Source organism: Culex pipiens, chromosome 1, assembly GCF_016801865.2.
Source record: "Culex pipiens pallens isolate TS chromosome 1, TS_CPP_V2, whole genome shotgun sequence".
Taxonomy (NCBI): domain Eukaryota; kingdom Metazoa; phylum Arthropoda; class Insecta; order Diptera; family Culicidae; genus Culex; species Culex pipiens.
In genome coordinates this window covers 90,796,927-90,809,441 of record NC_068937.1, presented here as the reverse complement: position 1 = coordinate 90,809,441, position 12,515 = coordinate 90,796,927, and the positions used below count along the sequence as shown (strand labels likewise).

The 12,515-nt window shown below is 38.3% G+C and overlaps 1 protein-coding gene across 1 annotated transcript in view; it reads left to right on the top strand.

Annotated features, from left to right (window-relative positions):
• LOC120418740 (translational regulator orb2) overlaps nt 1–12,154 on the top strand; it is a 68,074-nt gene extending 55,920 nt beyond the window's left edge. Inside the window, 4 exon segments of the mRNA XM_039581215.2 lie at nt 2,279–2,489; nt 2,551–2,636; nt 2,702–2,908; nt 2,977–12,154. Coding sequence (XP_039437149.1) covers nt 2,279–2,489; nt 2,551–2,636; nt 2,702–2,908; nt 2,977–3,711 — 1,239 coding nt within the window. The 3' untranslated portion in view covers nt 3,712–12,154.
• The last annotated feature ends 361 nt before the right edge of the window (nt 12,155–12,515 follow it).

Sequence of the window (12,515 nt, the reverse complement as noted above, 5' to 3'; positions counted from 1 at the left end):
TGCTTCTGGACGTTGTTTCGTGGACTGTGACCGGCGGAAAACAAAAAGAGGAACGAGCAAAATGGCGGACGGTATGAAGTTTACGTTTCCGAAGCTGAACAAAAACAACTATGTCTCGTGGAAGTTCCTGATGAAGACGTTGCTGGAACACGAGCAGGCGTGGGATGTTGTGTCCAAGCCGAAACCGGAAGGGCAGAACGCACAGCAGCTGGTGCAATGGAAGAATTTGGACTGCAAAGCTCGCACGTCGATCGTCCAAGGCATTGAGCTGAACCAGTTGCGGTTTGTCAAGAAGGCTGAAACGGCGCGAGAGATGTGGTTGAACCTCCAGACGTACCACGAGAAGGCGACGGCCGGGAACCAAGCCACCCTGCTTGACCATCTTTGTATGTTGAAGTTGAGCGAAGGTGAAGATATCGAACAACATCTGGATGTGATGGAGGACATGTTCGAGCGGCTGGAGCAGGCCGGACTCGAGTTTCAAGAACCGCTGCGGATCGCTATGACGTTGCGAAGTTTGCCTCGGTCATACAGAAGTTTCGTGACCTCACTGGAAAATCGGAAACCGGAAGACCTGACGATGGATTTCGTTGTGGGTCGCTTGCGGGACGAATTCCAGAAGTGCGAGAGCCAGGAGGAGATTTATGTGAAGCAAGAGAAGGCTCTGAAGGTGAAATCTGAGGAAGTGAAGAAGTGCTACTTCTGTCAGAAACCAGGCCACTTCAGAGCGAACTGTCTGGAGATGAAGAAATGGAGAGACTCCAAGGCGGAGGAGGAGCAGCAGGATGAAGCGGATGTTTCTAGCAGGACCGTGTGCTTCGTTGCCGGTGACGGGTTCGTTGGTGATTGGATTGTGGACAGCGGAAGTTCGTGCCACATGACGAACGATCGCAGTTTCTTCAAGGTGTTCAAGCGCGAAACGGATACGGATGTGACGCTAGCGGACGGAACGAAGACGAAAGCAACCGGAAGCGGAAGTGGTGTGATTTTTGGAATCGACGGGAAAGGAAAACGTATCTGCATCACGTTGATGAACGTTCTGTTTGTTCCTGCTCTGGAAGGTGGATTGATTTCCGTTCGGAAATTGATGTTGAAGGGGTATGAAGTCGTGTTCAAGGCGGATCTGTGTCGGGTTCAAACACGAGATGGCGTTGTGGTTGCAGTAGCAGAAGCACGTGGGAATCAGTACGTGATGAAGACAGCTATCAAGACCACGGAGCGCCCTCTACACGTTTCTACACTGAAAACTAAACCGCGTGTGGAATGCGAGATTTGTTTTCTTGTCGGTTCTGACGGACAGGAGGAGTCAAAGACACCGGGCAAACACGAAGGCAAGCTGGTCAAGACGGCTGCGTATGGAGAAGAACGAGGACCGGAAGAAGATATAGGACGATTGAGAAGTGGAAGGGAGACGAAGGGATCTCGGAAGGTACGGTCCTACCTAATCGAAGACGGAGGTCCTACAATTATCGTAAAAGCCGGATGTATCTGCAGTGACGATAAGAGAACTAAGAAGTGGTGTCCAACTGACGGAAAGAAGGCGGCGAGCATTCCATCAAGCCAGCTGGGACCTTTGCTGCTGGAGATGTTGATGGAGCATGCAGAGCAGTCGATTCGGATCAGTAGTCAGTCAGGAGGAGTGTTGAGTTAGGATGACTACTGTCAACATCTACGCGCCCCCTGTCAGCGAGAGAAAAAGTGTATACCTTTGTTACACCTTCTTGGAGTAATTTTTTGTTTTTGTTATTTTGGCGCACTCATCGTCGCCGTCATTCGCGAACAAGCTTTACAACGGTAAACACGAAGAATAAAAGTTTCCTTTTGCGTTCTTTCTGAAAAACCACGTTTATTTCGTTCTCCGATTGATTTTGTGTTTTTCCACGCGCTGTGCGAAGCGTTAATTCCCACACATTGTCCCCAGTTTTCTGTGGGAGAGAAAAGGAGGCGAATACTTTATGAAAATCATACCTGTCAAAATTCCTAGCCTCAAAATTTTGTCGCGAGTTGCTTTTCTCCTCTATTAGGTTTTACACCGTGACGTCATTTGACAGCTCGTGTGCACTGTTTACATAGTCTTCTTCGATTGTCGACGAATTTCCCCGAACAAAATCGACGATCGCATCGAACTGTGCTAAGTCCATGTAAACAGTGCACTCCTTTCTAACCTCGAAATCGAGTCGGCGTAAAACCTAATTGCATTAAAATTTATTGCCTGCGAGAGCGGAATAGCGCGGAAAAGTGTTCACTAAAAAAAAAACTTGTTTTTTATCTTTTCCAGGAGGAGCGCGGCGTCCAGAAGCTGATCGAGACGTGCCACCCGGAGGACGACAAGCTGTACATTACGGTGTCGTCGCCAACCATCAAGAACAAGGCCGTGCAGATCCGGCCGTGGCGGCTGGCCGACGCCGACTACGTCCTGGACGCGTCGATGCCGCTCGACCCGCGCAAGACCGTCTTCGTGGGGGGCGTTCCGCGCCCGCTCAAGGCTTGTGAGTATTTTTGGAGGGGGGTCTTGGGAATGTTGGGTTAATGGTTGACAATTGTTTTTAGACGAACTAGCCACCATCATGGACCGGCTGTACGGTGGGGTTTGCTACGCCGGAATCGACACCGATCCGGAGCTAAAGTACCCGAAGGTAAGCGATTCTTGACTAGTGATTTTGTGGCAGGACTAAGAGTGCGCGCATCTTCTCTTACACAGGGTGCCGGCCGCGTTGCGTTCTCCAACCAGCAGAGCTACATCGCGGCCATCTCGGCCCGGTTCGTGCAGCTGCAGCACGGCGACATTGACAAGCGCGTCGAGGTGAAGCCGTACGTGCTCGACGACCAGATGTGCGACGAGTGCCAGGGTCAGCGCTGCGGCGGCAAGTTTGCGCCGTTCTTCTGCGCCAACGTTACCTGTCTACAGGTGGGATTTGAACGCTTGGTTGCCTACCTGAACATGGTTTGACCGCTCCACCATTGTCCCTTTTTCAGTATTACTGCGAGCACTGCTGGGCCCACATCCACTCGCGCTCGGGCCGCGAGTACCACAAGCCCCTCGTTAAGGAGGGCGCGGACCGGCCCCGGGCAGTGCCCTTTCGCTGGTGTTAACGCCAGCCGCCGCGATCCGTCACGAGCGGTGCCGCGGCGGGCAGAACAGCGCCATCTGCCTTCGCGAGCGCCTCCTCGTCGACCAGATCGGGCACCAACAGCAACAACCACCACCAACAGCACCACCATCAGCAGCATCACCATCAATCAGCTGCTGGCTCTTCCGGTTCGTCCAATGCCGCGGCCTCCCTCGGCAGCAGCACTTTTCACGGCTTTGGCCAACCCGGATCGTCCAACTACGTTCCACCACCGCCCTCGTTCCCCTGGACCAACTCCAGCGGCATGGGCAACCTGGGGCTCGGAACCGGTTCCGGTTCCGGAACGTCGGGCAAGCAGCCCCGCACCAGCCATCACCTAGGCGGCGGCCACCGCATTCCGACGGCGGGCGGCTTCCTGGCCCCGCCACCGGCCCGCTACTGTTCCGGTGGTTCGGCTGGAAGTGCGGCCATCAGTGGAGGCGCCAGCGGCAGCAGCAGTCCGTCTTCCTCGATCCGGGCCGGAAGTGCTGACCAGTTGGCCTTTGGTAAGAAACAGCAGGAGGACATTATGAAGCAGCATCACCGGAAGATGCAGCAGCAGCAGGCAATGGCTGCGAATGGTGGCGCGATTGGGAACTAAACAAAAGAAGAACGCCCCCTTTTTTCATATGAAAAGCGAACTTTTATAACCATTTAGCGAGAAAGGACTAACGCCCCTTGGGGCGAACCGTTTTTTGATAAAACTGAGAAAAAAAAACTAATTTTCACCGAATCATTGAAACAAAAAAGGAAAACTTGAAGTATTATAATAGTTGCTGCGATTGATGAAAATAATAATATATATATTTAATGTAGTAAGAAGCAAAAAAAAACAAACAGAAAAAATGATGATAAGATTGAGTTACAAACCAAAATAAATGAAACAAAAAAAACTAGTTGGTACTATTTATAATTCGTTCACTTTTTATAAAGAGAGACGCGTTTTTTGTTAACTTTTTGTACGAGAAAATCGAGAGCTAAACGATTATATTAAACAAAACAAAAACACACACTTTACAAATTGTACAGCTCTATTGACGAACTTAAACACTAGAAGTTGTATGAAATTTGTACTTTTTCACTCCAAAATATCAGCCAGAGAAAGCCATAAATTCAAACTCTCACACACACAAGAATGATGAGTATGATAACTGTAAATAGATAAGTCACTGCTAGGTAGAGAGAAAGAGAGAGGAAAATAAGGGAGAGAGGAGCTCCACACACACATTTTCATACAAATCAGTTTTTGTGATAACTATTTTTGTAGAAATTGAATAAACCGTAGCCAGACGGGAGAAAAGAAGCGAAGGCGGAAGCATACGAAGAAGAAACATCTCACAGACACACACTTACACACATACGAATATCATCACGCTTTTTGTATCGAAAGTTGCGAGAGAACAAAAAAAAACAAGAGAACGATTTGCATGAGGGATAGATGTTTTTTGATAAGCTGCTATTTTTAATCCTAGAACATGCGATTAAACTCAAATATATATAAAATAGTGTAATCTTGAAATGTACGATTTCCGTTGTTTGTTACAGAAAAACAAAATGCTAGCCAATTTTTAGTTAGTGCAAATTTTGTTGTTTATTTCCGTTGCGTTAAACTTATCAAGAAAGGTTAAATAACACTCACTGTTGTTGTAAATATAATGCGCAAACACGTGCAGAAAAAAACCATAAGATGTATAAAGCAGTAACTAGCTTTTTAAACGAAACGCGGGGAGTCGTGTAAATAGTTAGCCAAACGCAGCTGGAGCAGTTGGCCCCGCGCTGAAGGCGATGAATTTTACTCTATAGACAAAAAAAAAATGACTGGAAATAAGAAAAATGCAGCTGTTGATTTGTTCGCTGTCTTATTTTGTTACTTTAGTTTTATTTCTGTTGTGAATTTATCATTCCATTGTGAAACCGATTTACGCGAAGAATTCGATAACAACCGATGTAAATACACAAAACGAAAGTAACAATTCCATAGCTAATCAATAGCCTCTCCAGTAACCAAAATTCATAAACTTGCAAGTGCAAAAAGAAAACGCTAAACATGAAAGAACCCAACAAAACAAACCGTAGATAGTTGAAAACTAATAAAAATATTTGAAAACTGACACTTTACAGATTTGAAAAAGAAGAAAAATAGTTACATGCAATCACGTTGAATCAGAAATCCGTAGACAATTTCGTTAAAATTTGTGTTAAAATCAATCAATTTCTCTTTAAATCCAAGTCAACTTCAGTTTTGTTTCAGACATAACCGGACATCAATGCAGAGACCAAGGTTCTCTACTATGGTAGTATCGTCATTGATCCGCGATTATTTCATTGGCGATATTTCACAAAAAAAAATAAACATCAAAATGAACGTTTTAAGCGAATTAGTGTTTACAAATTCTCTGAAACTTTAATAACATTTACTTGACATTTTGAAAGAATTTTGTTTTGCTTTCCTCGATCTACCATCGACAAATAACGACTGACGGTCGAGAAAATCTCGATCTGTTTTTGAATTATTATTTTTTAAATATAATCAAATTTTTGTTACCCTCAAATATTTGTTCAAAATCATAATTTTTTTAAAGTATTAATTTTTTGTTAATTTTAGAAATTGAATTCTTTATTTATTTTTTATAAAAAAATTGTTTTTTTTTTAATTTCATGAATTTAATACTTTTTTAACTGTTTGATTTTTTTAAATGTAATGTTGCTTTTAATTTTTTAAACTTTGTAATTTTTTTTAACTGTGTATATAGTTTGAGTTTAAAAAAATACGTTTATTAATTTTTATTTTTTGATCTTTTTGAATTTTATATTTTTATTTTATTTTTTTATTTGTATTTTTTTGTGTGACAAAAACAGAGGGAGAAGCGAAAGCAAATAAAGAACAAATGCCTACCACTAACACCACCAGCAGCGCGTGTAAGAGTGAGCCAGTGATGCCAGGAAACTTCCTCTGGAAACGCTACTTTTTGTTAGTTTAATCCTAAATGTTTAATCCTAAACAACATGAACTGACAGCCGCGCAAAAGTGTGTTGAAAAAAAAAAGTTGGCCGATAATAGAAATTTCGTGGGGAACAGAGCATTCTCGTCAGACGAGAATAGATTTTTTAAATAATTTCGTAAAATGCTTGTAAAATAAATAGGAACAACTTTGGTAAAAGTCAAACTAAACTGAATTATTCACAAAAAGCTGCTCTACTGGTTGGCGTACGTGGTTTTAGTAAATTTCAAGGAACACCCCGGATTATCGAACATCATTCAGACAGCACTGCTTAGAGTGATGGGAATTGGTATGTTTCCCCTAATCTCTAATAAAAATTCTTAAACATTTGAACACGCCAAATAAATCTTTCCTGTCGACCCTACTATTTTCAGAACCTTTACTTGGACATTCTCTTGCTATTTTACTAGCAAAAGTAGTGTTTTTAAAACAAAAAACTGCATTTCAACACTATTTTATCCAGAGCAGCAAATTGCCTGTTCCATAATTGTGTGATGTTATAATGCCTCACCGGTGACACCGGTTTAGTCTAGGTCAAGCATTAAAACGCGTTTTTCTTGAAACTTCAAAAAGCAACGTGCGACACGATCACGTAAATTTCCAGACGCATTTTCCACCAGACTGTTCGTTCACCCTTTAAAATTGCGAGTGACATCAACAAAAATAAGCGAGAAACCTCGGCTAGCTTTGATCGGTTTTGAGAAAATTTTGAATATGACAAGTTGAATTTCACAATGTTTGTGAAGTTTTAGTATTTTGTATTGACCAAGAACGTTTTTGTTAAGAAAATTAACGCAAATTTTAACTTCTTTGTGTGCAACTTGCTCGATTTTTTGTTATACAATTAGATTACGTTAATATAAAAAAACATGAATTGAGTAAAAGCTATAAAAGTTTTAGAGAGTTTTGTTCAAGGAATTCGTATTTAAAGTTTCATTTCAGTGAGATATTGACGATAAAGCGCGATAGAAATCTCATTACTGATGGTGAAATCGTGATCACAATTTCACAACATTGAAAATTTTCTTTTTTTCTTACAAAAAAAAATCTTTTCTGTTTCACAAAACCAAAAACGTCTTTGAAATATAACCGACGATCGACCGTCAGTGTGGAACAAAATTAGTCACGACAAATGGAACCATTTTGCAACAGTAATCTTCCAATTAGCGAACAAAAGTTTAAGGTAGCCTTTTTCACATAAAAACTACAAATTACACACTCACACACACTGAAGGAATGGTTGGACGGAAGCCCTGCTAGAGGGCTTGGGTATGATTTCGAAAAGCAAGGAGGCAAATTTTTTAGTAGAAACAATATCGTAATAAAAAAGTGTATATTTTTGTACTCGAGTTGCTCATTGTAAACGATTGTTTCTAACAAAAGATAAAAGTAGAAAATCTTCCACGTGACCACCATCATCTTTGTTGACGGTGGATTATATCAATTGACCACGCACACAAACGTGAGTAACTGAATCTTCTAAAAAGCAAATACAAAAAGCATAAACTGATTCGGAAAAGAATACTAAAAATTAAACACACGTTTCAAGGTTTCGCAGCAGAAGCAGAAAATCTAATTTTTCTATCAATTTATTGGCTCGTTTCGACTCGGCAAAGGTGACGACTACTGTAACACTGGATTGAGGAGAAGAATTCTAACGAAAAAGAACAAATACAAAACAAATAGATCAATATTTTTCCACAAAGAACACGTTAGGAAAATTCTCTTAACAAAAAAAAACAAACCATTTTTGGATATGTGTTCATCGAGTAGCTATTTCATACGTGCAAAGTAAACAAAAGTCTATATTTTTAAAACAAACCATCATCGAATAAACAAAATGGAAGACAAAGAAACAGTTTTCATACCAACACAGCAACACTCACACACACAAAAAAACTTGGAGGAACGCGATCGTCGCTCGTGCAGTTTAAATAAATCAATACAAAAATCTCTGATATGAAAAAAAAAACATAATAGCAATGCGAAAAGTATAGTAATCAAGTACGTCTAGTACAAATTCAGAAGAAGAAGTGGGTAAAAACAACTCGAAACACACACACAAACAAAATCAACGTAGATAAATTGAATTTTTAGTGCTATTTTTAAACTGTTTTTGAGTTGTAGCAAAAGCTCACTTCTTGACAGAATTTTTAAACCGTTTCACCGTACGTAGGGTAAAACAATAAACAAAAAAATGGCCGTCGACTTCGATCAAAATGGCGGCGGGAAATGCTATCTTGGGAAGCGAAACCATTCGACAAGCACACACACACACACAAGGCACGTCAAAGAGCATCAGTGCTTTCGTACCTGAGAGAAAAAAAACACACACAGACAGACACACTCGAAAAATATTGCAAATTTTGAGGAAAGTTGAAGCGAGTGAAAAAAGTGAAAAGTGCGCGAAGAATTATATTTTTATACGGGGCAATGAAAAGGCACACACGCGTTAAAGATCTTGACAGCGTCGTTAAAGTTTCGTTAAGTTTCGCGTGTTGATTATTGTTTGTGGGGAAACGTAAAAAAAATGGCGACGCAGTTGTGTGAAAAAGGAGCGTAAAATAAACAAAGTTTAGGGTATAAAAACAAACCAGTAACGAATGTGTAGCGGTTACAGTTTTACACTCTTTTTTCTACTATTTGTATGTAAAAGCTATCGTAGTAAATTAAAACGAGACGAAAACACAACAAAATAAACTGCAAATGGAGAGAAATACCCATGCTGACAAGGAGTAATAGAAACAAATATTACATTTAAAATATTAACTAACGATATCGGCGAACTGCCGTCGAGTCGAGATAATATCTAAGAAAAAATAAAACATCGTTTTTGTACTTCTTAACTACTAGTAAGTGAGCAAGAGACAAGAATATCTAGCGTAGTAAATTGAACGAAATGACACACACGGAAATTAACAAACCCGATCAAATCAGTATAACTTGACAATTTAAAAAAAACAAGAAATAATGTTTAGCATCTCGTTACAAGATTTCGTTCATATCCAAAAGTGTTGATCACACCAGAAAAAAAGCAAGTAGCTTGTTTTTTTTCTTTATTTCTAGCGCCAAATTTTAACAGCAAACTTTTTATAGCGAAATTTCAATAGCCCTTCCCCCATCCTTGGACTGCCCTTTTCTAGGAAAAATTGTTTAAGCAAATTTAGCGAAAAATAAGACCGGTTTTTAAAACAATTTCACAATAGACGTTTGGACAGCCAAACATGTAACGTAAATTTCTGATAGCTGAAGGAAAAATAATCAAACTTTTGTAATTCGAATTTGAACAGAAAAAAAAATAAAATAGAGATATTAAAAACAAAACACAAAATACAAGATAGTGAAAAAAAGGATTGAAAACATAAACATTTTTTTTTTTTTGAAATGTCAAAATAAAACTTTTTTTGATATCCAATATACATGAAAAATTGAACTTTGTTTTTACCAAAAAAGTGGTATCAAAAACGCTCAACCGGAACAGATTATCTCTGAGTTCTAGAGTAAATTTTCAAAACAACCTATGAGTCATGGGTTTCCTATGTAGATAGGACCTTTGAAATATAGAGTTATGTTCATTCTGGTGTTGTCAAACCCGAAATTACACAGGATCTAGTTTTGCGAGCTCTTTTACTCAGTTTCAAGTAAATTTGACTCGCAGTTGGGTATTTTTTGATAAAATCTGTGGAACATTCACTCAAAGTTTTACTACTTAAAAGAAAACTGTTAGAACTCAATTTGAGTACGCTTGATTTAAACTAAGTTCGTCCAGAAATAACTCAGAAATGGTTGATTACTTCATTGAGCGTAAAGTTTTTTGTGTTTTCTCTTGTTTTGTCGTGTGTCAAGCTCACTCGAAAAAAAAAACATTTTAGAATATTTGTTTTGGACAATTTTACTAAAATTTAAGTAAAGTTTCTAGAACTTCCAATGAAAGTAACCCAAACTTGAGTAAAACTCAGATAAAATTGAGTCGAAAGAATGCTGTCAAAAATCGTTCCTGAGTTGGTGCGCTATTGACAAATTCAAAGTATTTTTCCAGAGACATTATTTTTTTGTCTGTTTGTCTGTAATAATGTCTGACATGGAATAAAAATTGAAAACATAGAAGTGACAAAATCTTACATTATTAAAAATTCGATGATTTTAAGAGACTTTGAACCATGCAATTTTGGAATAATATCTAACGATTGCAATATTTTATGTATTATTATGTATTATGTATTAACCTTAAGGTTTGTAAATGTCAATGAAACCCAAATTTTTTTTTGAAATTTTAAGATTTTGCACTGTTGCCATTATTTACGTTTTATACTTTAATTCTTTGGTTGCTACGATCAATAATCCTGTCAGAAAATTACTATCTATGTAAAAGAAGTGTGATTTTGTATTTATAAAAAAAAGAATACCACAAATGTATGTGTATTGTTAACGAAATCCTAAAAAAAATAAACTGACAAATAAATTCTTCCCACCCTCATCTTTGTACACGATTAACCATTGCAAAAGCCATTATCAGCTTGAAACTAAACGAACGAAATGCATAATAAAAACAAACTAAAAAATCAGAGACGTTCGATGTTTACCGATTGCTATTGTTTCTCTATTTTTTGTATAACCGCAGTTATCTAATAACAAAAAAACGAACGCTGAAAAAAATGTTAAAAGAATGTTCTGAAAGCAAGGAATGTAAACAAAAATCAGCTACGCATCTCATATCGGCAGCTAGGTAAGAATGAAGAAAAAAATCTAAGAAAAGAATACGAATAAATAATACAACAAAAGAAAGACAAACAAATCTGCAATATCGATTCTCAATGTAAAGTGAAATAAAAATCAAGCAAAAAAGAATAGCTGTTTGAAATTTCAAGATATAAAAACAAACACGCAGACAAAAAGGCATGGGCGCACCCTCGTGCGTCCCGATGAAAACATGAAAATAAATATTAAACAAAACAAAAATCCACCAAAAAATACAAGTGTAGAACCTCTCCATCCCCTCTTTGCAGCAGAGTACGATTTACTCTGTTTAAATTTAAAATACAACATTAGCAACAAAAAAAAAAGAAAACCTTTGCCAACGGACAGACTCGAAACAAAAAAAAACTAATAAAAGCAAAATTTAAGACCGATGCGAGAATTAAAGCAAAAAAACACAGAAAATGGACCATTTAAGCTTCCGGAATTTTGCGTTTCGAAAAAAACGGCACTTTTTATTGTGAAACAATGGCGAAAAACCAAAACAAAAAAAAAACTTTGGCTAAAAATCAATTTGGCACGTGCTTTCGTTTACTCGACGCGACTGGGCGCAAAGTGTCAAGAAAGGAGGAAGATTAAGCAAGAAAAACAGAAATAATTGCAAACGAGGAGCATGAGAGAGAGAGAATATATAGCATCTAACTAATAAGTACATATAATTAAAAATTATGGAAACAAGATACTTTTTAGTAGTTTTTTATTATAATTTTAGAACAATTTTTTCACAGAAAAAGTAATAAAAAAATATTGACGAAAAAAATATTTAAACAAGTAATAAGCAAAAAAACAAAGTAAAGTAATGAACTTTAGGTGAATGGAATGTTTTTATACTCGTAGCTGAAATTTTTTAATCAGAAATGAAAACAAGCAAAAGTCGTAAAAAAAAGAAAACTAATTTTTGAGACAGAAAATATTACCAAAAAAATTAAAATTATATATGAAAAGTATATATTATACCATTAAACATTTGAATAAAAGTAAACAAAAAAAATGAAAGAAGAAAACCAAATATCTAAGAGACAAAACGCGGCCGTGAGAGTGGGAGAGAGCAGTCATGATAAGCAGCCCCTCTCTCGGCTCTCTCAAATATGTTCTGTTTGATCTTCGTTTTTGTTTAGCTATAAAACCATTTTTTCAACCCCCCACCTCGGGTTCCACAGTTAAGCCTACGTATTGATTATCGCTAAATGAAAAAAAGAGTAAAAATTATGCAAACTTTCTCGTCACGTAGTTTTGTTCAAAGTTGTTTATATTTTCCAAGCGGCGAATTTCGTTCCATATTTTAGAGAAAGCAAACAAACTACTCTCAAAATCAGAAGTACCCCTCAAAAAGGTTTCTAGTTACGCTTTATCTGTCAACACAAGGAAAAGAACCCCTTTTTGAGAGTTATTTCCACCCAAACTTGGAAAAGAGTGGAAGTAACCCTCAAAAAGGGTTTGTTTTCCTTGTGATGACAGATAAAGGGTAGATAGAACCCTTTTTGAGGAGTACTTCTGATTTTGAGTGTACTTCTTATCCATACAATATATGCAAACACCGTGCGTTACAAACATGTTTTTTTTTGTTTCCAGAGGAGAAAACATCTTTGTTGACGTTGTTACCGTCATTATCAATCTGAATAGTATTAGTATAAACAGGTTACATGAA